This window comes from Beta vulgaris, chromosome 8 (genome assembly GCF_026745355.1).
Source record: "Beta vulgaris subsp. vulgaris cultivar EL10 chromosome 8, EL10.2, whole genome shotgun sequence".
NCBI lineage: Eukaryota > Viridiplantae > Streptophyta > Magnoliopsida > Caryophyllales > Amaranthaceae > Beta > Beta vulgaris.
This window is the reverse complement of record NC_079209.1, coordinates 19,394,051-19,418,797: the sequence shown is the minus strand read 5'-3', so window position 1 is coordinate 19,418,797 and position 24,747 is coordinate 19,394,051. Positions and strand designations below refer to the sequence as shown.

The window sequence follows — 24,747 nt, the reverse complement described above, 5'->3', positions numbered from 1 at the left end:
TTTACAATTAAATTTGAAAGAATAAAACCAATAACAAACCCATCCACTATTAATCATTCATTCAAGGAGACTATTGCAGCATTGAAATACAATAACAACACAAAAGTAACTAAACCAAACCGCTATATATTCAATAAAAATAATATTTACAAACCCTAATTACAAAAATATAAAAACAAATCAAAACAAAGCTAATAAGCACTAGTGGAAAAAAGTCCACCTGATGCGGTCAAAATCGGGCTTACAGATGCGGTTTTGGTCCGAATCAGATGAACACGCAGTATAAGAAAATAATCTGATGCGGTTCATGACCGCATCAAATTCCCACTACCTGATGCGGTTTTGTCCATGACTGAATCAGATTTTGGGCTGAAGGAATTTAGAAAAAAAAACCTTCTTTGCACTACAGGTCTGTAGCAACAAAGCAGGAAAGACAACCCAAACCATTCTATAGCAGGTCTAAGTAACGAAACACATAAAAATTCAGATCTAATAACAAATATTATACAAACTAAAAATGAATTCAATTATACAAATATTATACAAACTAAAAATGAATTCAATTACTTCCTCCGTTTTTTTTTAGATGTTACACTTTCTATTTTAGGAAGTTTTAAATTCGATGTTACACTTTTATTTTGGGTAATAACTTCTCTTTATCTCTCTCCTATCACATGTTCACATGGGTCCCTTTTGTTTTTCATTCTCTTTATCTCTCTCCTCTCCAAAAATTACCTAGGAGTCCGTGATTTGAAAAGTGTAACATCTAATAAAAAACGGAGGAAGTATATAAATATTATACAAACTAAAAAATTCAGATCGAACAACAAATATTATACAAATAACAATGGTGGTGATTGTTCAAAAAGTACATAGGAATTTCGACATATCTAACAAAATTAATGGATATGTTTAATTCGAAAAATTATGCAAGGGATTACATCTAACATATCTAACAAAAGAAATTACAAAAATAAAACACGAGGTTTCGAAACTAAAGATCGAAAACCAAAACCTAGCTTGACGAAAATTTCGACCTTCACCCGAGCTTCGACCTTCACAGGAGATTCAATTGTTGGTGAGGAATGCGAAAACACGGCTGTTGCGGCGTGCGTACATCAGAATTAGGTGGTATGACGGTCGATCTAAAAATTAGGGTTTTGATGCGCATAATTACGGTGGAGGTTTTGAACATGGTGGTCGTGGTGCTGTTGCGCGTACATCGGAATTTTTGAGAATAGAGGAGAGAGAAAGAAGAGAAGTCAGCAATGGAGGTTTTTTGGACATTTAGGGTTTCGAAAAGGGCGTTCATGGTTTCAAAGAGGGGGGGGGGGTGATGAGAGGAGAGTGATGAGAGGAGAGTGGTGAGAGGTAGCCAGCAGCGACTTTTTAACGAAAATCTGATGCGGTCCACTAAACCGCATTAGTGTTTTTTTTTAATTTGATGCGGTCCACAAGAGGGCTGCATCAGATTATCCTTCCAGCTTTCTCTCTCATTTTTAATGTTCATTTTCGGATGCGGTTTTGTACTGTTACTAAGTGACAGATGAGGATTTTTCCACTAGTGAAGGAAATATTTTTAAAAAACGAAAAAAATACAGATACAGAAATACACGGAATTAATAAAGAAAATTAAAAATTAAAGAAAAATGAAAAAAAATGACATTAGATCTTGAAAATCGAAAATCACTACCAACAACCACCACCATGAATATCAACCACGAATTTCAACCCTAATCCACTACCAACAACCACCACCATGAATATTCACCACGCAAAATCGAAAATTCAACCCAAAAGCATCATTTACATCTAAAATCAAAATTCAGATCTAAAAATTACATATATTACATCACTGGAGAAGATGAAACGTTGGTTGAGTGAAGATGGTGATTTTGACGAAGATGAACTCGTCGACTGCGAATTTTCGCGAAGATGGTGATTTCGAAAAAATTGCGAACAAATTTTGCCGGAGAGGAAGACGAACAGATTTCGCCGGAGACGAACAATTTCAAAGACGGCGTCAGTTTAAGCGGACACCAAGGTGAAGAAGAGTTTCACGGAAAAGGATGGCTTCACGGCGGTCTAAAAGGGATGACATTTTATCGGAGAGTTTTTCTTGGTGGAGCGAGTCTGACACAGTTGTGACTCGGAGTGGGTCAGCGAGTTCAGGGAGAGAGATTATCATCGGAGATTATCGCCGGAGATTATAGAGGAGAGATAAGAAAATAAAGGAGTGAGAAAGATGAGAGGTTGAGAGCAGAGTGAGAGAGATTAGAAGTGAGAGAGAGAGAGGCTAAAGAGAGGCGTTTGAGGAAACAAAAAACCCTAAGTGATAGAAATGCATGTTTTATACTAATTTTTAATATTTTTAAATAATATTATTGTGGTTCCTTGAAAGAACCGCAGCAATATATTAAAATATTATTTTATTATATTGTTGCGGTTTTTGACCAGAACCGCAGCAATATTTTGGTCAAATAGTCAACTTTTTTTCAAAAATTTTCATGTTGATACCATATTGCTGCGGTTTTAGGCCAAAACCGCAGCACTATCTATATTTTATATCTATATTTTCTTTTCACGTACTATATTGCTGCGTATGAGTAAAACCGCAGCAATACCACCACAGCAATAAACAATTATTCTACTAGTGGCTATGAGTATTCTCCAATATGGAATTAGACATGATGAATACTCAAGGATCTCGGCTTGTACTATAGCAAAATAAATATGGGACACGTTGGAGGTGGCCCACGAAGGTACGAATGAGGTATAATAATCTAGAATGGTTTTGCTTGTCCAACAATATGAATTATTTACTATGAATAAGGACGAATCTATTAAGGAGATGTTCACTAGATTTACACTAATCACTAATGAATTACGTTCTCTAGGCAAAACATATAATTCTGAAGATTTGGTGAGAAAGGTCTTAAGAAGTTTAACAAATCGATGGCTCGCAAAAATAACCGTTATTCAAGATGTTAAAGATTTGATTAAACTTTCACTAGAAAAACTTATTGGATCATTAATGACTCATGAACTTGTTTTAGATTCTAAAACTAATGAACCAAAAAATAAAGGTCTAGCCTTGAGAACTGAATTGGAAATCAAAAATAGTGATAGTGATGATGATATTGAATCTCTTACAAGGAGATTTAAAATTTTTCTCAAAAAGAACAAAACACAACAATCCTAGAAAAGATGAAAATTTCAAAGGTAAGAGCACTACCTCTAACTTTAAGAAAAGTGCTACTAATTCTGGTTGTTTCGTCAATTGTGGTGATATGAGTACGATCACAGGATAAAGGAATGTCCCTTATGGGATGATGAGAAGCCTAAAGAAAGAAGGGGGCAGTCGAAGAAAGAATTTTAAGAATCTATGATAGCTGCTGTTTGGGAAGATTCGAGTTCTGATGAAGAACAGTAAGAGGCACAACGCCATGTATCAAAATTCTGTCTGAATGTTGTACAGACATCACAGAGAAGGGCATGGTGCCACGACGGCTCTCGCTTGTGTCTAATGGCGAAAAGTTTGGACTCCCACTATGAAACTGAAGACAATGAGGTAAGTCTTCTTTCTCTAAAACCTTCAATACATCTTCTATCAGAAAACCAACTTGTTACTTTGCTTGAAAATGTCATTGATGATTGGCAAGAAATGAATGATGATTTTTCAATCATGAAAAAAGAAGTGAAAAATTTAAGTAAGCAAAAGATTGGGTTGGAACTTGAATATAAAGATTTGTTAAAGGACCATAAAATACTAATGAACTTGAAAAAATTGTTGAAGAGAAAGATGCTGAGTTAAACGCACTAAGATACGAGAAGTCTCTCGCTAAAGAAATTGTTAACCACACAGTGCCATACAATGTGCTAGAAGGTGAAAATTCGAGTCTTGAAAAACAAATTGAATCGCTAAATCATGAATTAGTCGAGTTAAAAGAATCAAGACAAAGATCCAGAATTGTTCCACTCATGCTACCTCATGATGTTAAGTTAAGTGACGAACATGATAAAGTAAAAAGAAATACTGATCTAAATCCTTGTGTAGAATCCTTGGAATCACAATTGACTATTGCTCGAAATATGTATGAAAAGTGGTCAGATAGTCTAAAAGCTCTCGATTATTTGTCTAGTACAACTAACAATCGAAACAAATCTGGTTTGGGATATACAAGTCAGCAACATAGTGTACGGCACAGTGCCAGAAATTTCAAAAGAGACTTTCGTAAAAGAAGATATGTTGATCTACCTAAATATTTGATTGCAACTTTTGTGGGAAAAAGGACACCTTATGGGTAACTGTAATATCAAGAAAAGGAGTGTTGTAGAAAATGTAAAGAACGTAAATCAAATCTGGGTTAGAAAAGACTTGTTAGAAGCTCAATGAAAGACAAAGGGACTCAAGCAGATAGTAAAACTAACAAGTGATCTTTTTCCAAGCAAACATGAGAGGACGCAGCCTATGGTATCTCGACAACAGCTGCTCAAGACACATGACTAGCGATAAATATCATTTCCTCTCACTAGTAGCCTACCATAAAGGGTGTGTTACATTTGGCGATAACAAAAAGGGATAAATAACTCGTATTTGAAATGTCGGCAAATCCCTAACACATTTCATAGAGAATCTGATGTTGGTAAGTGGTTTGAAAAACAATTTGTTAAGCATATCTCAATTGTGTGATCAAGGTAATTATATTGAATTTCATGCATGATTGCTTTACAAGATACTTTGTGCTTTGGGATTAATATCTCGAAATTAGTTGAGTATTATGCCTGTGTCCTCCTTTAAATATATTGATTAGAGTGTTGATTCATGTCTTGGTGAAATTTTGTTGAGTAAAGGTCCACTTGATATAAAAATGACTCGTAATGTCTAATGACGATGTCCTAAAATCATGATCCTAAGTTTTTGTCAGGACTCCCATAGTTGAAACTGTTTAAATCATTTTTTCCTAATTTTTTATTCAGTTGATAAACTATATAAGGGATAGAAATCATAACAACTCACATTTTCAAAATTTAGTTTCGGAAAATTTTGAGAGCTGAAAACGAATTGCTACAGTATACGACACAGAGTTCTAGTAAGTTAAAGTTTCTAAACAACGATTGTAACGATTCTCTATTTTCTTGAATAAGAAGCACACTTTTGAGGACTCATTCTTTATGTAATTATTCTCACATTATAGAGAGTATAACACTTAGGGTTAAGTGTTGGGGAGCACTACTAGAGTTAGCAGTGGGAGAATCATATTGTAACAAGAGTTTGGTATTTTAAGATTCAAATATTAAAAGAGTAGAATCTGTGGACGTAGATTTCAGAGGTGAGATTGAACCACGTTAAATATCTGTGTCTTATTATTTGATTTCATTGTTTTCGTGTTTTGATACAATCGAGTTCGAGCAAAAACATCAATCGTAGAGTTTACTAGTGAATAACAAAGTGTAAGGCACTATGCGATACGAGTTTTTTGCGAAAATCGATTAGATTTTGTCAGTCATTCAAACCCCCCTTTCTCGAGTGTCACCTTGTACTCCAACATGTATAACTTCTTTTATTGTTATGGTTGTGTATGGAATTTGAATTGGTTTTCTAGTAGTTTGAATGTAGTTGTCTAATACTTGTCTATGGAGGAGGGGTCCAACCTAATTGGTTTGTTCCACACTATATTGGGTTTGATTGTAAATTTGTTTAGTGATAATATATCACTGCAAAATAAGGTGTTATTAGAGACGAAATTTGAGATGAATTTGAATTACGTCTTAAATTTGAGACGAATTTTAGATTAATTGTCTCAAAAAAAGAATTGAAAGGGCGTTGTATATTTGGTCTCTAAGTTGAGACGAATTATTATTTCCCGTTACTAATTTCAGACGACCTTTTTTCCGTTACAAATTTGAGACGAAATTTTGTTTTCGTTACTAATTTGAGACAAAATTTTCCTTCTGTTACGAAATTGAGGCGAAGTTTTTATTTCATTACTAATGGGAGAACTTTTTATCTTGTTACTAATTTGAGACGAAAATTTAATTTGGGACAATTCGTCTCAAAATATATTAAGATAATTGATTGAAAATTGTTAAAAGAATAATTGTTCCTCTGTCCCTTAAGGAGCACCCTATCAAGAAACACACTTCATTCTCTCTCTTTCTTATTCTCGCCATTTTCGAAAAGACTGGTATTCGGGTAGATTTTGTATGATAGATCCTAAGACTTGTACATTCTCTTGAGCTGATTGTGGATCTTTTTGTTAAATTCTACTCTACTTTCCATCCCCTTTTTGTAAATGTTAATTAGACCTTTAAGTGTGAGATATTATCATTTATGAACTATGATTACATACCATAGCAAGACAACTATGAATATATAATTTTTTAAAACAAAATTCCTAATTTGAAACGAATGTTGAATTATCCTGTCACAAATTTGAGATGGCTTATATAATAATCATCACAATTTTGAGATGTGCTCTAAAAACAAGTCGTTGGAAATTTGATACATATTCTTTAGAACTCCGTCTCAAGTTTGAGATGTATTATGAAAGATTTCATCTTAGAACTTGTGACAAGTATCCCTTTTCAAATTTGAGATGAAATATGATTTGTCACAAATTTGAGATAGAATATAATCCGTCTCAAGTTTGAGAGGGAGTTGCAAATTTTCATCTTTGAGACGCCTCCTATAGAGACGTCCCATTTTACATCTCAAATCCGTCCCTAATTGCAATTTGAGACGGATTGTACCCATTTAGAGACAAAATTTTTCGTCTCTAATGAGGCTTTATTTTGTAGTATATATTTCATTTACATAGAAAAAACTTTTTTTTTATCCCGACAAATTTGTGAACTTCGAAGCAAAAATAATCTTTTTAGTTCAAAAAGATATGGACAATTTTGATAGATAAGAGCGGTGTTTAACCTAGCACATAAATTAATACCCATTGGCTTCTTTGATCCCCTTAGTAACGTCAGTCTTGACTAAGTTCAAGTGTTTAGCCCCGCCTGCTTGACAGGTTTATTAATCATATGACAAAAAGTGACATTGGTTTACCCACACTTCATTTGTTGAGAAATGTGGAATATCGGCTCGTTCTGTGCATTTTATTTTCAATTCTTATAATAGAAAATAAGTTTACACAAGGTATAATAAAAATTAATAAGGTCTGATATGTTCTATATAAATTCAAATAAGTTGAGATAAACCCAGTTTAATAAATATAAACAAAATTAAGGTTTGACACTCTTATAAAATAAGGTCTAAAAAATTTTGATATGTTCATATGAAGTCTAACAACTAACTAATAAGTTTAGATAAGTTGGATAGAACATTCTAATAATCAACTTCATTGGCAAAGCAATTTCATACTCCTCCGATTGCGATTATCAAAATATGGGGGCCGATGCTAACGTAGTTACCCTGGAATAATATGTCTCCTTGGTAATAGATAAAAGTGTCCTTATCATGCACTCATGATTATCTTGATTAAGTAGTTAAGTGTCTCCTCACTAATGCAGGCTTGCGAGGGGAAAGTCTTAAGTCTGTCTTTTTCATATTGGAAGGGAGATCTGCTAATATAAATCAGGACGCGATCGTGTAAAGTTAGCTAAATCACAATTTGAGTAAGCGAGGTAGCTGTACAACAATAATGGTGATGTTTACAGGCGCGGATATATCTTCAGCTTTAAAAGGTTCACCGAAGCTGGCATGTATAGTTACCGTATATATCTGAGTCGAGCAAAGGATAAAATCCCTAACAGTAAGTGGCATTCTGCTCACTAACACTATAATTATAAATTTACTATAATAAAGTTGATATAAAAATAGCTTTTGTGATATTCAAATAATAAATTTATTTCTCTATCTAGTACCTATGCGGTGAAACACATTAAGGTCAATAAATTAAACCCACGTAATTAATATTGTATCTACTTGATTTAAGATTTCTTCTATTTTATATAAGAGAACGTATTTTGTCGGACTCGTCCGACGCAATATTCTCGTCGGACGACTTCAGTTAGAAGCACTTGTGCTTCAGTTAGACTTACTTGAGTTTCAGTTGGTCTTTATTTTTTTTCAGGTAGTCTTCATTTTTTTTCAGGTAGTCTTCATTCTTTCTCAGGTAGTCTTCATTTTGTTTTCAGTTAGTCTTCTTTTTTTTTCAGTTAGTTTTTGTGCTTCAGTTAGACTTACTTTGGGTTTCAGTTGGTATTTATTCTTTTTCAGTAGTCTTCATTTTCTTTTTCAGGTAGTCTTCATTTTTTTTTTAGGTAGTCTTCATTTTTCTTCAGGTAGTCCATTATTCTTTTCAGTTTGGCCTATTATTTCTTTCAGTTGGTCCATTTTTGTTTCAGTTGGTCCATTATTTGTTTCAGTTGGTATACATATTACGAAACAAAGTCCCACTGAAACAAAATAAAGTCCAACTGAAACAAAACAAAGTCCAACTGAAACAAAACAAAGTCCAACTGAAAATGGAAAATAGTCCAACTGAAAATGGAAAATAGTCCAACTGAAAATGGAAAATACCAACTGAAAGAATAAATGGGAAGAAGATGCCAAAGAAGATCTGATTCTTTGGCGTGGCTCTAGTCTTCCTTTCTCCTCTTTGATGTACTGGGTTAGAGATCTTGAAATTATAAAAAAAAAAAAAGAAAAAGCAGATGCCAAAGAAACCAAACAACAACCGCTTTTCCGGTGAAGAGATCTTGGTAATTGGAGTTGTTCTTGCCATTAACGTGGGCTTCTCTTTCTTCTTTTTCTTCTCAGATCTGGCATCTCCATGATCTTCTTCCAGTCTTCATCTTTCTTCTTCTCCATGTTTTCTCTTTTAACTTTCGATGTCGGATGCTATGAAGGACCTCACATTCAGCCATGAAACTCTTAGAAGCAACGTGACTGTGAAGATTAAATATCTTGATGAAAACTATTGGTCCAGCCATGAAACCTACTTTTAAAAAAGCCCCCGCGTTTTGATGGGCTCAGCCCGTCCGACGAAAGGTATCGGGTCAGACGGTCTTACCCAATACTTTCACTTTATATAATATTGTTTTTTTATACAAAAGAGGGAAAAACCCATACAAAGACTCTAAAACAAGGGATTAAACTATAAAACCAGAGGGTGCCACACATATATACACACACTATTGGTTCAATGGTTAGTAACATTAGTGTACAACACTATTTCAAACGATAAACACAATACTTGTTGATGTTCGGTATTTATATTGGTATTACGCCTGGGCAAGCCGTGTTAAGTTTACGTAATCTATAATTAACTATGAGGATATATTAATAATTAATATATAGTCAAAAGTATGTGAAGAAATATGTATTATATATCTTCCATTAATGAGATCATATGTCAAATTCAATTGATATTAATTATACAAATCTATAAATATACATATCTAAATCTAAAATCTAAGGAAAAAATATGTCATATTAACACATGTACTCTCCCCTGCACCAGTGCAATCAAAAGAGACATATTAAATAATAAAAATGTGTATTTTAAGACTCAAACCCATAATTTTTTATTTGAAATACAATTTCACTAACCAACTACTCTACAATTGTAATTTTTGTAAAACAAAATTGCAGAAGAAATCAATCAAAGATGACAATATTTTTATCTTCCTCGCTCTCTTTATTAAGCTCATATACTAAGAACTAGTTTGTCCATTTGAGAGAGAGAATTCTTACAAAGAAGAAAGGAAAAAGTAAATGAATGAATGAATCTCTAAACTAGGATCTAATACAAGTATTTAAACCGGCGGTTGATGGGTGGAGCGGATATGGGTGAAATTCTTGGTGGGTGATGGATGATGTGGGTAGAGATTTGGGTCGCACGTGATGGAGCGGATGGAGGTCTACCCGACCCATCTCCGATCCATTGTGAGCCTAAACGGCAGATGCCCCATTCTAAGATAGCTTGGCCTCGTTTACAACATGTTTGATCTTATTTGAACTGTCATGATCAACATCACAAGTAGCAGATAGAACAGTAGAAGGAACCTCAACAACTTGTATTAAGGGCAATATAGCCTTATCACTCTATTTGCCAATCCTTCTAGGAAGTTTCCTTGATTGTACTATCACTACTCCATTTTTGTTGTCCTTTTCTTTCTCTTATTAATGTTGTATTTAGTAAAAAAAAAATAAAAAATGCAATGACCTAGTAGTATTTAACCTGTAACGTGGTGCTCAATCAGGATGATGCAATCAATATAATTATGTGCCTATTTCTCTGCATCCTCTCTATCTTTCTCCTTCTCTCATTATGTGATTCATGTGCAATGGGAACCAATATACTTTGAATTTTTCAGTCTTCATGGTATCAGAGCACACGATTGTACTAAGGAATTGATATGTTAAAATTCTTTTCTTCTCTCCTGCTTTCTATCTCATAGGCTCTTTCAAAAACTCCATCTTTTTCTATTCTTCTAAAAATTCCAAAAATTCTTAGTTTCTTGAACCCTTGAGAAAAATTATCTAGAAGAATGTTGTATCAAGATATATTAAATCCTCTCTTCTTGCACCCTTCTGATGATGTAAGCACTATCCAAGTAGACAAGTCGCAAGGGCCATCTGATTACAAAACTTGGCGTAGATCCATGGAGATAAACCTTTCTTAAAAACACAAGCTGGGATTTGTGACTGGAACTATCACCAAATGAACAGATGATGAAGTTAAAGCTGAAATCTGGGAAAACTACAATCACATGGTAATTGCCTGGATCACTAACAATGTTCCTCCCACGGTCAAAAAATCTATAATGTTCATGTCTTCTGCTAAAGAAATTTGGCTTAACCTAGAAAAATGTTTTGCTCTTACAAATGGTTCTAGGAAATACAAACTTAATTGGGAGTTGTATGAAATTAAACAGAACTTTATGCCTATTAATGAACATTATTATACTGCCGTGAGAGCTATTGTGGAGGAATTGGATGTTCTAAATTTGTTGCCTGTTGTGGTAAATCTTACTGATGAAGTAAAAGAGCTGTTATGAGCTATACATTTGCAAAGAGAAGAAGCAAAACTATTTCAATTTCTAAATGGAATAGATGATGTCTATCACTCACAGAGGAGCCAACTTTTACTGCTGACTCGTCTGCCTTCTGTTGAAATAGCATCTGCTGCTTTGCAGCAAGAAGAGGCACATAGAGAGGTATTGAACACCCACAAAATTGATCATGATGCTACTGTTATATATAGCAAAGCTCAAAATGACAGATATAGAAACACTCTTGTGTATAATGCTTGTGGAAAAAATGGTCATAGAACTGAAAAATGTTGGACCATTGTTGAACCTCTGAAATGGCACCCCTCCTACAACTTCCAATAACAGAACACTCAGGCCAAACCATAATACAACCCACAACCCAACACCTCCTCAAAATGGCACTCAAAAAGAAATTTTCAACACCTAAAATGGTTGTTGTTGCTCACAGCTCTCCTGTCCCGCCACCTGCTGCTGTTGGTGTTCTTTTCACACCACAACAAGTCGAGAAACTCAGGAAATTGATGCCTCAACTCATGAACGAGAATAAAGGCTCTGAGACAGATGAGGAGTTGGATAACCACTTCTCTGGTATGATTTTCTCTAATTAAGCAACATAACTCAATGACACCTGGATCATTGACTCTGACGCTTCTGACCATATCGCCCCTCATTTTCATTATCTAACTCAACCATCACATGTCACTCACTCACTTAACAAAAAAATAACCTACGTGCAAGAGATACAACCATCATTTCTCACACTGGCACAGTGTGTCTGCCATCTAGACTTGTGTTGCATAATGTGTTGTGTGTGCTTTTCTTAAGGCACAATCTATTGTATGTGAAAAAAATTGATAAAAGACATTAATTATCAAGTTCAATTCTTTCCTACACACTGTGTGATCATGGACTATGTGACTCAGCAGATAAGAGGAGTAGGAAAGGAAAATCATGGGTTGTACTACCTGTTGAACCAATCCAACCTTGGTAATGATCAAACTCCAGTCAAGTGTTGCAAACAGAACCACCATGTTACAAGCGTCTTCTGAAACCACGTACTCTTCCCAAACCCTTACACCGAATGTTGACAATAGCTTGGACCTATGGTATCACAGGCTTTGTCATGAACCTATTGCCAACATAAACTTATCCCTTCTATTGAACTAACCATCAAGCAACACAAAAAGGTATGCTTAATTAAGTTTCCTAATGTCAAAATTCACCAGAATTCCCTTATCTTTGAGTGACTCACATGCTTCCACTCCCTTTGAACTCATACACATGGACATCTGGGGGGCCTACAAAGTTGCTTCCAAAGGAAAAAAAACATATATTTTTTTAACAATAGTGGATGACCATCGCAGGCATACTTGGGTTTACCTACTTCAGTATAAATCTGAGTCACTTGCCACCCTAGAAACCTTTCTACAATATGCTAACACTCACTTTCAAAAGCAAATCAAGTTCATAAGGTCTGTTAATGCCTTAGAATTAAATGATGCTCCATGTAACAAGTTCTTCTCCACTAATGGCATTGTACACCAAACTTCTTGTGTGAAGCTAAAAGACCTGAGCAAAATGCTCGATTGAAAAGAAAGCATAGACACATCCTAGAAATTGTTAGATCTTTGAGGTTTGAAGCAGGCCTCCTTCTTCTTTCTAGGGCTGAATGTGTTATGACAGCAGTGCATACCATCAATAGACAGCCAACACCCATCATTGCAAAATAAAACCCCATATTAGTGTCTCTTTAATACAACACCTACATATGATCACCTGCAAGTCTTTGAGGGTCTTGCCTTTGCTGCAAACTCCTCTTTTTCCTAGTGATAAATTTGCAATGAGAAGAGTTGCTTGTGTGATGTTGGGCTGTCCTTCAATCCAAAAAGGTTACAGGCTCTTAAGTCTCTTGATAATGTAAACTTTTGTATCAAGAGATGTTAGGTTTCATGAAAACATCTTCCCCATTTACTCTACCTCACAACAACACTATATGGAACCCATTCCACCCGCCAATTCTACCACACCTTCCCCTTCTCTACTTGATGAGTTCCTTTCCTTTGATGCTTTTGAGAGACCCCCACCCACTAGTACAGAAATGGCGATTTGCGTCGGATCTGAGGCGCCCATTTGCGTCGGACATGGGTGCGACGCCAAAGGCCTCGACGCAAATAGCCCAGACATGATCTGCGTCGTATACGGTACGACGCAGATATATTAGCAATTTGCGTCGCACCGTATACACGGTGCGACGCAAATGACCCCATGTAAAAAATTAAAAAAAATGCAGTACCAAAGCATGAATGCTTTAGTACTGCATTTGAGGACAAAAAACGAGACATACAACAAAAAACGCATCCATGTCCAGATCTAACAAATATATGCATCCATTCGCATAATTTACGTTAACAAAAAACGCATGAATGCATCGATTAAACGAGATAACAGAAACGAAATTAAACGATATAACATACAAATTGTCTTGCATCGATTAAGAAACGAAAAAAATCTAACAAATATCAAAAATAAAAAACCCAGATCTAACATACAACAAAAAAAACGAAATTAAAAAACTAAACCTAAAAAAAATAGATCTAAATTCGCCAAAAACCAATCTAACAGACAGATCTAAAAAAAAAAAACACGAATGGAACGAACGAAATTCGCCAAAAACCAGATATCCTTCTTCAATCTCGTTCTTCAATCTCTTTCTTCAAATCGCCAAAAACCAGATCTAAAATAAAAAATAAACATAAATATGACAAAACAAAGAAATTCAGAATAAATTTGAACTAAAAAATACCTGAGAAATTCGCTGCTCTTCGAACGAAAGGTGTTTTTTCAATTTTAATCGGTGCTCGTTCTTCGTTGTTGGTGTTTGAAGCGGCGGAGTTAAAAAAAAACTGATTTCGTTGGTGTTTGAAGCGGCGGTGTGAGGCTACTGCTACTACGGAGATTCAAATCGAAGGCGAACGGATTTGAAGGCTACTGCTACTTCGGTTGATATGAGAGTAGAGAGAGAGTTCAGAGAGTTGAGAGAGAATTGAAGGCGAACGGATTTGAGAGAATTGAAGGTGAAAATTGAGAGAAATTTAGGGTTTGAGGGAGACAAAGAGGCGCTGAAGAGAGAGAAGGTGAGAGAGAGGGTGAGAGTGAAATTTAGGGTTTGCTGAAGATAAAGAGCGCTCCTGCTGTTTGAGACAAAAGGACGTTAATTATTTGAGAGTTGAGACCAATGTGCGTCGCATGCTCTACAGGTGCGACGCACATTAGAAATGTGCGTCCCATCCTCCTCAGGTGCGACGCATATTTTTGTGATTTGCGTCGCACATCTTCCCACATGCGACGCAAATCCTAATTGTGCGTCGTTTCCGTTTCTGTGCGACGCAAATGAAGGGACGACGCAAATCGTCCTTTTTTTACTAGTGACCCTCTCCTTCTCCATCCCCTACTGGTGAACCTATCACCCCTCCTCCTCTCAACCTGTCTACACATCCAACAATACCAACCACTCCTCCTCTTCCTATGAGAAGATCTACAAGGACTCATGTTCCTCCATTATGGCACAAGGACTACATTCACTACATCACTCCCTACAATCCACCTCACATTTCTAACCTAGCCTCCACATTTATTGAACCAACCTTTCATTGCTTCCTAGCCTCTCTCATCACAAAAGAACTTGATACCATTTTCTTCAAGGATGCAGTTCAACATGAACATTGGGTCCAAGCCATGAATACTGAGTTACAAGCCTTTAGACTCAACCACACTTGGCAAGTTACCACTTTACCACCTGGAAAAACAGCCATTGGCTCCAAATGAATATTTAAAACCAAATATCACCCAAATGACACCATTGAAAGGCACAAATCAAGAATTGTAATTTTGGGTTGCAAGCAAAAATATGGGGTGGACTACTCCGAAGCTTTTGCACCTGTTGCAAAGATGTTGACTGTAAGGACTCTCTTAGCTGTTGCAGCTATGGCACACTAACATGCTTTTCCAAATGGATATCACCAATGCATTTCTACATGGTGACCTCCATGAAACTGTCTACATGAAACCTCCCACTGGCTATACCACACCTGGCAGTAGAATCACCGGAACCAGTGACCCTTCTTGTGTTCCCCAAGCTCACCCTAATATTGTGTGCAAACTAAATAATGCTTAACATGGCCTAAAACAAGCACCTAGACAATGCTTTTCCAAGTTGTCTACTACCTTGCTTCAACTTGGATTCTCACAATCCAAGTCATACTACAATCCTTTCACCAAACACATCTTTCTAGTAGTGTCATTATCATCTTAATATATGTAGATGACCTTCTACTTTGTGGCACTCATCTCACTGACCTCAAAGATCTCCAAACCATTCTTTCTCACACTTTCAAAATGAAAGACTTAGGTTTCATCAGGTACTTTCTTGGTATAAAAGTGGATACATCTGAAAATGCCTTCTTTGTTTCTCAACACAAATGCAATTCATACATTCTCAAAGAGTATGGCATGCTTAATTCCAAACCTTTACAACTTCCCATGGACATTTACCTTAAACTAACCCATGATAATGATGATGTTCTACCTAACCCTACTCCATATCAAAGACTTCTAGGCAAACTCATTTATCTTACCATCACAAAGCCAGACATTACCTTTACAATCCAACTCCTAGCCCAATTTATGCAACAACCAACAAGTGTTCATATGCAAGCTATCAAGAGGCTCTTTTGATACCTAGCTGGGACTAGCTCTCAAGGCATCCGCTACATAGCTCATAGCTTACTATGACAGTAACTAGACCAGATGTCTAATCACAAGAAGATCCACCACATGTTATTGCACATTTCTAGATCATCCACCAGTGAGTTTGAAGACAAAGAAGTAACCTATGGTGGCTAGATCATTTGCTGAAGCAGAATATAGAGCAATGGCTCTAACCACATGTGAAGTAACATGGCTTTCATCCTTACTGGAGGATCTTGGGCTTAAGAATCTTCCCCCTATTGTTCTTAAGTGTGACAACAAGGTTGCCTTGTCTTTTGCTGCCAATCCTATCCTATATGAGAGAACTAAACATGTAGACTTGGATTGTCACTATGTTAGGGGAAAAATTCAAGCTGGCACAATCACTACATCTCGTGTTTCCTCATTTGATCAAGTTGCAAACATCATGACCAAAGTTCTTCATGTCAAGCTGCATATTTCTCACTCACACAAGTTGGGAGCTTCACCTTAGCTACACCCACCAGCTTGAGGGGGAGTATTAAGGGCAATATAGCCTTATCAATCTACTTGGCTATCCTTCTAGGAAGTTTCCTTGATTGTACTGTCACTACTCTATTTTTATCGTCCTTTTCTTTCTCTTATTACTGTTATCATTTACTAAGAAAATAATGTAGTGACCTAGTAGTATTTAAGTTGTAATGTGGTGCTCACTCAGGATGATGCAATTAATATAATTATCTGCCTATTTCTCTCCTTCTCTCATTCTGTGATTCCTGTGCAATGCGAACAAATATATTCTGAATAATTGAGTCATGAACTTGAGTAGCTGGATATCCAGGTCGAAAAAAGGACATAATAAAGACTGTGGTTAAGACTACCAAGAAGTTGAGTCTTCATTGAAGAACTCTGCAATAAGCAATCATCACCATCAAATATCACTGAACATTGTAAGTCATTGCATATTATAGGAACGGATACCAAATTATATTTGAATCCTGGAACATATAGAATAACATGTAATGTAAATGTATCAGTGAGACAGATAGAGCCTATATATGTCTCAGCAACCTTAGAGCCATCAGATTTAGTGATGCTTTTTTCAGATGTATCAGTAGACTCATAATCAGCCAAAGAAAGATAGTTCATAGAATATATGATATGTAGCACCGTTGTCTAATATACAGGAATGCTGAACTAACTGTAGTGCTGGAGCAGCAAATTTTACCTGCTACACAAGCCTTCTTAGATGAAGAAGTTGTATATACTTCTGTTGAGGTGTTAGAGGATTGTTTTTACAGCAAGTTCATGAGCTATTTGTGATGTTTTTCAGTAAAAAGAGTAACATATGGTTGATTGTGATGATTAGAATTGGAAGCTTCATCACTATGGATAACAACAACCACACGTTTACCTTTATCAAATCAGTAGGAGGAACATAAACAAGTTTGAAGCATATTTGCATACTGCAACCAGGAACCTTGTAGTGGTCACAATAATAATTGACATTCTTCTGCTCAAATCTCGTTTCACTACCAGAATGGATTAATGATGCTAGTTAGATGAATATAGATTTGATTTAGGTGTTATGTCATCGGATTGTTAATGAAATATCCTTCTATTCACCATAAAAGCCATACATTAGACTCTTCAACAATTTTAGAAAAAATTTAATAGATTTATTGTGTTTCTCCTCCTGATAGGCATCCTATAAGCATGTGAAACTGCTGGCAGAGGCTGCATCAACAACAAACTTCCTCACATAATTTCCTATCCATCAATTAACTTCATGGAAATTCAATTAGACGTCTATCTTGTTGTGATTTAAGAAAATTATGCATAATTGTACATCGATAATTACCACAATCAAAACGTGAAAGTGGATCAACTTCATCAAGATTATCCCAAACTCTCTTGATGTTAGTGAAAATGAAGAGTAAAAAGAAATGAGCAGGAAAGAGTAGAAGCTCTCTATTGAATTCTCGGTGAATGTGGCAATCCCAAAGTTGCCTCTCTATTATACCCTAGGCTAATTATATATAGTAGTCCCTACTACAACCACGTCTACTACAAGATAAACTAGGAAATACCTAGTACTACCTTGACTGAATAGGACAAAAAAGGGGTCATAGTCCTGTACAATAGCAGTAGCACTACAATAGCAGCAGCCTACTATGACAACAGCCTATTACATCATTAATGTAGTTATTATATTGACATCATATTTCCAACACTCCCCTTCAAGATGAGAGTGAAGAATGAGACTGTGCTCCCATCTTAGAGAGAAGATGTTGATGTTTAACAACAGGTAGACTCTTGGTGAGGATGTCTGCCATGTGTGAATACATACTCAGGTTTGATGACCTGTTGATTGACTTTGTCACGCACAAAATGACAGTCCAGCTCCACATGTTTGGTTTTCTCATAGTGCACAGGCTTGACATCAATAGAGAGAGCTGCTTGGTTATCACACTTGAGAGTGATGGGATTGGTGAACTTAATTCCAAGTTCCTTGAGCAACTGAGTGAGCCATACAACTTCACATGTAGTTAGAGCCATAGCTCTGTATTCAGCCTCAGAAGTGGACCTGGCCACTACATTTTGATTCTTGGTCTTCCATGATATAGGGGATTTGCCAAATAGAAAGCCAGTGGTGGATTTTCTTGAGAGAGGGCATCCTGCCCAATCGTTGTCTGAATATGTAGTGAGAATGGCTGCATATGAAGAGGCTAACAGTACTCCCTATCCTGGGCAGCTCTTTAAGTACCTTAGGACTCGTTTTGCAGCTTGCATATGGATTGTAGATGGTTTATGCATAAACTGCTCAGGGTGTGGACTGCAAAAGCAATGTCATGCCTGGTGATTATTAGATAGATGAGCTTGCCAATGAGATGCTGATAGGGAGTGGGATCAGATAAGGATTCGCCTGAATCAGCTAGAAGTTTCACATGAGGGTCGATAGGAAGTTTGAGCCCTTTGACACTCAACATGTGAAATTCTTTAAGTAGGTCCATGTCATACTTTTTCTATGAAATAAAGAGCCATGCATCACTTCTATCTACTTCTATACCCAAGAAGTATATGATGTTCCCTAAGTCTTTCATGTGAAATTGAGTGGACAAGAAGTTTGTCACATGTTTGATATCCACTGCATTATCACCTGCTAAGACACACACAAAGCTCATATACATAAGCTAAGACACACACAAAGCTCTCTTGGTTCAGTTTTATGAACAAGGAATAGTCAGCCTTGGATTGGAGAAAGCCATATTCTTTCAAGGCAGTGGATAACCTAGCAAACCATTGCCTTGGTGCCTGCTTTAGTCCATACAAGGACTTTTGAAGCTTGCATACTTGTTGTTGAGCAGGATACCCCCCCTGTCCCTTTGTAATAGAGACTCCTTGACTTGTGTACCCAGGAGGTTGATGCATATACACATCTTCTTCAAGAGTGCCATGTAAAAAGGCATTCTTTACATCCATTTGGCAGACTTGTCACTCTTTCAGTGCAGCTACAGCTAGAAGGGATCTCATAGTAGTGAGTTTGGCCACAGGAGCAAAAGTTTGCTCATAGTCTACCCCTTTTTTGTCTATGGCCAAGCACAACCAACCTGGCCTTTTCTGTAACACCACGAATTTTCGCTCATAATTTCTTCGACTTATTTTCTCTTAATTATTATTTTCCGTCCAATTTATAATATTTTACTTCTAAAAATATTATATCTTATGTTATTTGTTTTCCAATTTTTTAAAATGTTGTATTTGTCAAATTTATTGGATTAGAAATTTTATATATATATATATATATATATATATATATATATATATATATATATATATATATATATATATATATATATATATATTCTACTATTTAAAAATGCGGGTTTGATCTAGTATTTTTATTTATTCGGTTTTAGCGCGTTTTGGACCGTTGCACGACCTTTAACATGAAGCTTTATGTTCCTAAAAGCTGTCTGAAATTATGTCTTGTATGAGAGTTATTTTCATATTTATTTCGACCTTTAAAATCTCTTTGTAACACCCATTTTGTTACCCCATAATTACCCCATCAATTTCAACTTGTAACCCCTTTTTTATTTCCCTTGGCTGCTGAACCGATCAGGAAAAAAAAAAGGTGCTTCACAACTCTTCTTCTCTCTTTTGCATTTTTCGTCCATTTATGCACACCCATTTCGTTTGCATCGTATCTCCTTCATTTCTCATCGGAATTGGACGTGTGAGTAGTCAAAATCTATCTACTCGGAAAGATCTTGCTCGTGGTGTAATTTGTTTTTGAATAGAGGGAAAGACGAGACTGCAGTTTCTGTTTCAATCAGACGGGTCACCCGGTTTTGTTTCCCTGTCGTACCTTCACGAATTTGATCATCGCGGAAGATCGAACCGTTTGATCGCCCTGAAATTTGGACAGCATGTTTAGGACATATGGGCCTTCATTATGAGCGGAGAGATTTGGAATCAGAGCTACAAATTGTCAGGAATCAAGATCGGAGCAGAGCAGTACATAATGAAAATGCAAGCAATTGGAGGTCTTCAAAGGTAACTAATGGCGAACCTAGTACGACTAGAGTCCGTTTAGAAATTATTTAGTCTTAATATCTAAGTTGCTGTAAATTATATCCTATAATTTTTGGGTGGGTAAAGCTTCATATTTTTGATGTTATACTTGTTATACATGAATGATTATGAGTGTTAAATATTGTGGAAGACAATGATTCTGTTGTGTTGTTATTCTTGCTCGAGTTTGCTGGTTAGAATTCTTGTTTTATTGTCTTCAGTTTAACTTATGCTTTGGCTAATAAATTTTGTAAATCATATCATTATACAGTTATGAGTTAGCTTTAACACGATCATGATGTTGGTAACTAAGAGCATGAATGTCTGATGTATGCTAGTTTAAGTCGTGTTTGAAGAAAGAGTTTTGTTCGTGACTTTTCTTTCTATAGTTGTTAACAAGATTGTTATGTCTTACATAATCTTAAAGTTTTTGGTACATCCTCCGTGATGTATAATATTCTTGATCTGTAAGTTCTTGAAATAGGTAGATGGTTAGTTGTGATAATTACTTATCTTTTGTTAATTAATATATATTTTACACCTTTGTCTGTAGCAGTAAAAGGGATAGTGCTTGACAAGTCAAATGGGTTGTTGTGGGGAATTACATCTATCTTTGTTAATTAGTACATTTATGTATGACTATTGTTATATGTGTACATGAGTTGAATGATATATTTACATATAGTTATAATATAATATTGTGAGTGTCTTATTTATTTTATGATGGTATTGTTGTTGTAATTATATTGAGAGTATAATAATATTGTAGTTTCATAAATCAATATCTAAGTTGTCGACGTTACAATACTCGAGGGAGAATAATATTGTCTTTAGCATCGTTTCGCCAAGAGTTATGTACCGGGGGTATTATAGCTAACGTTGTAATTAACCTTGTACCCAAATTCAGACAACGAGAGTGTAGTATTGGAGTATCTGATTATATTGTGTATTTGGTGTATATTGATGTTGTAAGAAAGATTTATTCTTTTTAGTTGGGTGAAATGATTTTTATTAGTATTATATTACTATTACTTTGAGAAGAATAAATATTGTTGAATTGAGACTCTTGGGTTGCGATCCTAGTTTCTGCTGATTTTAGGTGTAAGGCCTGAAGGGTATCCTTATTATTTATATTTGATGAATAAATTACTGTATTTAATTGTGGAAATATTTTATTGAGATTAAGATATCCGGTGGGATAGATGTAGTCCCCGGTGAAGAACATGCCAACCACCTAGGTTGCGATTTAGGGGTATTACCTGGGTTAATTGTTGTCGTCCGAGAGGTTGGGAAGTACTGAGCTGGGTACTATCCTGCATCGGGAGTTTGGCCATTCTTAGACACATACAATACGGAACGGAAGCCCATAGGCTGTCTGGAGATTTCGATCTGACAAACCTTAGGAAGTGGGTTGCGATCCACTGACGTTCTGCTCTTTCTCAAAATCTATTTATATTATTTTGGAGGCTTATGTTTTTTATCTTGTATGTCTATATTAAGTTTACTATTCATGATTTACTTTATTTAACCATGTTAAACTGTTAGTTGTTGTTTTGCTGTTATTTGGTTCAGTTTGATCTTTTATGTTGGTTGGGACTTACTCCCTCCGTCCCTAAATAGAGTGCCCATTTCTCCAATGCACGTTTGCCAATGCACGTTTTGTATCGTTAATATCTTTAATTTCATATTAGTAAAAATTATAAAAGTTAGATTTTCTTAATGTACGTAATAAGACGAATCAAACAAGACCCCACATGACTATGTTTTTTCTTATATATTGGAATTTTTTTTTGAGTTCTTTCTTTACCTTTGAATAGTGTCCAAAAAAGAAATGGGCACTCTATTAAGGGACGGAGGAAGTATTTATTAACGCTTGATAACTTCTACATGGATCCTAATTGAGCTGGGAGAGCTGTTAGTTACTCCCCACTGATTGTGGATGTTTGTTGTTTATTTTTGCAGGATATATGTTGATGACGATCTTATTTGGTTTTGGGCTCGGGTTGAGATGTGAGCATTAAAATGTTAGATGTTTTAGGCCTAGACTCTTTTATTAATTTAAGAGTTAGTTTTCTCTTTTGGTTATCAATTTAATTTATTTATACTATTTATTTATGTTTGTTTTTTTTCACTTAGATATTTAAACACATTTCTTGTAGTAGTGACCTTCCCAGAAGACGATGTTTCCGCCATCGTCCTATACTTCTATTATTATTATTTCTTTCTCTTATGCTTTGAATTTCTGGGGTGTTACATTTTCTCTATCTATTGAACCATCTGGGTTGAACTTTATTTTATAAAGCATTTACACCCTATGGCTTTCTTACCCGGGGGCAAGTGCGTAAGGGTCCAGGTGTGATTGTTCTCTAAAGCCTTAAGCTCTTCATTCATAGCTTTCACCCACTTGTCTTCTTAAACAGCAGTTTTGAATTTTATGGGATCTGTAACAAATATTACTTGATTTACAAAGGCTGTGAAGGCATGGGATACATCAGACTCTCCCACATTATGAAGAGTAGAGGGTTTTCCTGCCTAGATCACATAATCAGACATCAAGAAAGGTGATTTAGACACTCTACTTGATTTTCTTGGACGTGGAGCAGGTGGTGTAATAGCACCATCAGAGGTATCATTTTCATGAGGGGCATTTGTTCAGTTGCAGGTGGTGACTCAGGGTATATATCCTCATTTTGTGGTGTTTCAGGTGCATTTTCAAGATCTGTGTGTTGAGAGATCACAGTTAGTGTATCAGCATAGGTGTATGTAGTGCTTGAGGTATTGTCTAGTATTGTGTTTATTGTAAGGGAACCCATGTTCTACAAACTTTACATCTCTAGACACAAAAGTTCGATTAGTTGTTAGGTTTAACATCTTGTATCCCTTTTTATCATGGGGGTAGCCAAGGAACAGGCATGGGACACCTCTAGACATGAATTTGTCTTTGTCTCTGATTGGATTGCTAGCAAAAGCTAGACATCCAAACTTTTTTATGTGATGGTATGTAGGTTTTCTTTTTAAGAGTTTTTCATAGGGTGTTAGGTATTGAATGACAGCACTAGGCAGCCTATTGATCAGATACACAGATGTCATTACACAATCACCCCAAAAACTAAATGGTAGGCATGCCTGTAGTCTGAGTGCTCTAGCCATTTCAAGCACATTTCTATGTTTTCTTTCCACCCTCCTATTTTGTTGGGGTCTGTCAACACAACTGGTTTGGTGCACAATTCCTTTTCCAGCAAAGAATTTTCTACATGGCCCATCATCAAATTCTAGTGCATTATCTGATCTAATAATGTTTTTCCAAAATGGTTTTCAGCAAAGTTGCTGAAATGTTTGATCACTTCTTGGCTTTCAGACTTGAGTTTCAGTAAGTACACTCAAGTAGCCCTGGGGTGATCATCAACTAAGGTCATGAAGTACCTGTATTTGTTCCTAGAGCACACCTTGTATGGACCCCATATGTCTAGGTGCACCAATTCAAAAACTTCACAGGCCATAGATTCAGATGTAGAATATGGAAGTTTAGTAAACTTTACCATAGGACATGTTAAACACACACACTTTGATTGATTAAAATCTCCAACAATACAACCAATCATTTTCAATTTCTTTAGAGGTGCATAGCCTAGTCTATTATGCCACAAAGCATAATTTTCTTGTTTACTAATTACATGATTAGCTTTCTTTATATTAACATTCACGACAACCTTCATGTTTTCTTTTTCTTCCTTCTTTTCACAGCTTCTTCTAGCATCTTCTTAGTTGGTACCTCCACCAAGTAATACATCCCATTGTAAGCTCTTTCTACCCCTCTAAGTCTCTAAGTATGAGAGTCCTGAATCACACAAATGTCATGAAATAACTTGACACTACACTGATTATGTAACACAAGTTTGTTGACTGACAAAAGATTGTGTTTAAAATCAGGCACACATAAGACATCTTTAAAAAACAACCCTTTTTTCAAGTGAATATCACTGATATGAGATATATGTAAGCTACTTCCATTAGGGAGATTGATGTTAGGTTTTTTGCATATGTTCACAGCACCAGTCAACATTTTCTCATCACATATCATGTGATCAGAGGCCCCTGTATCTAGTACCCAATTTTTCAAATCAACAGTAGCAGAACAATAAGTTATCATACCTGCAAACCCAGATTCAATCTCTTCCTCACTCTCTAATCCAACCCTAGAGCTGGTTGGTAAGAGTTTCAGCAACTGTGCTATTTGTTGTTGAGTGAGAGTCTGGATGTTTTCATGCCCATCAGTTTGAGCATTTGCTACAAGCTTTGTATCATACACCTTAGGTTTGTTCCACCTATTTCCAGTTCTAGTTTTTCCTTCCTCCCTTCTACAATATCTTTCTTTCCTGTTTTTAGGGTGAGTTTTAGGCTAACCCACAATGGTCCAGCATACATCAGCAG

At 35.9% G+C, this 24,747-nt stretch overlaps 1 protein-coding gene and 1 long non-coding RNA gene across 2 annotated transcripts; both read left to right on the top strand.

The window, feature by feature from the left end:
- Positions 1–11,441: 11,441 nt before the first annotated feature.
- On the top strand, positions 11,442–15,747 carry LOC109135754 (uncharacterized mitochondrial protein AtMg00810-like). The gene is made up of 2 exons (XM_019251304.1): positions 11,442–11,601; positions 15,335–15,747. The coding sequence occupies exons 1-2, from the start codon at positions 11,442–11,444 to the stop codon at positions 15,745–15,747; spliced, it is 573 nt and encodes a 190-aa protein (XP_019106849.1).
- Positions 15,748–19,800: 4,053 nt separating this feature from the next.
- On the top strand, positions 19,801–22,546 carry LOC130589719 (uncharacterized). Its single transcript, XR_008967356.1, has 2 exons — positions 19,801–20,298; positions 22,279–22,546. It is a non-coding gene; the product is annotated as an uncharacterized LOC130589719 (long non-coding RNA).
- The last annotated feature ends 2,201 nt before the right edge of the window (positions 22,547–24,747 follow it).

Coding starts and splice junctions, on each gene's coding strand:
- LOC109135754 (XM_019251304.1), top strand. CDS start 11,442: ATGGTTGTTGTTGCTCACAGCTCTCCTGTCCCGCCACCTGCTGCTGTT. Junction 11,602..15,334: donor GTTGGATAACCACTTCTCTG/GTATGATTTTCT, acceptor TAATATATGTAG/ATGACCTTCTACTTTGTGGC.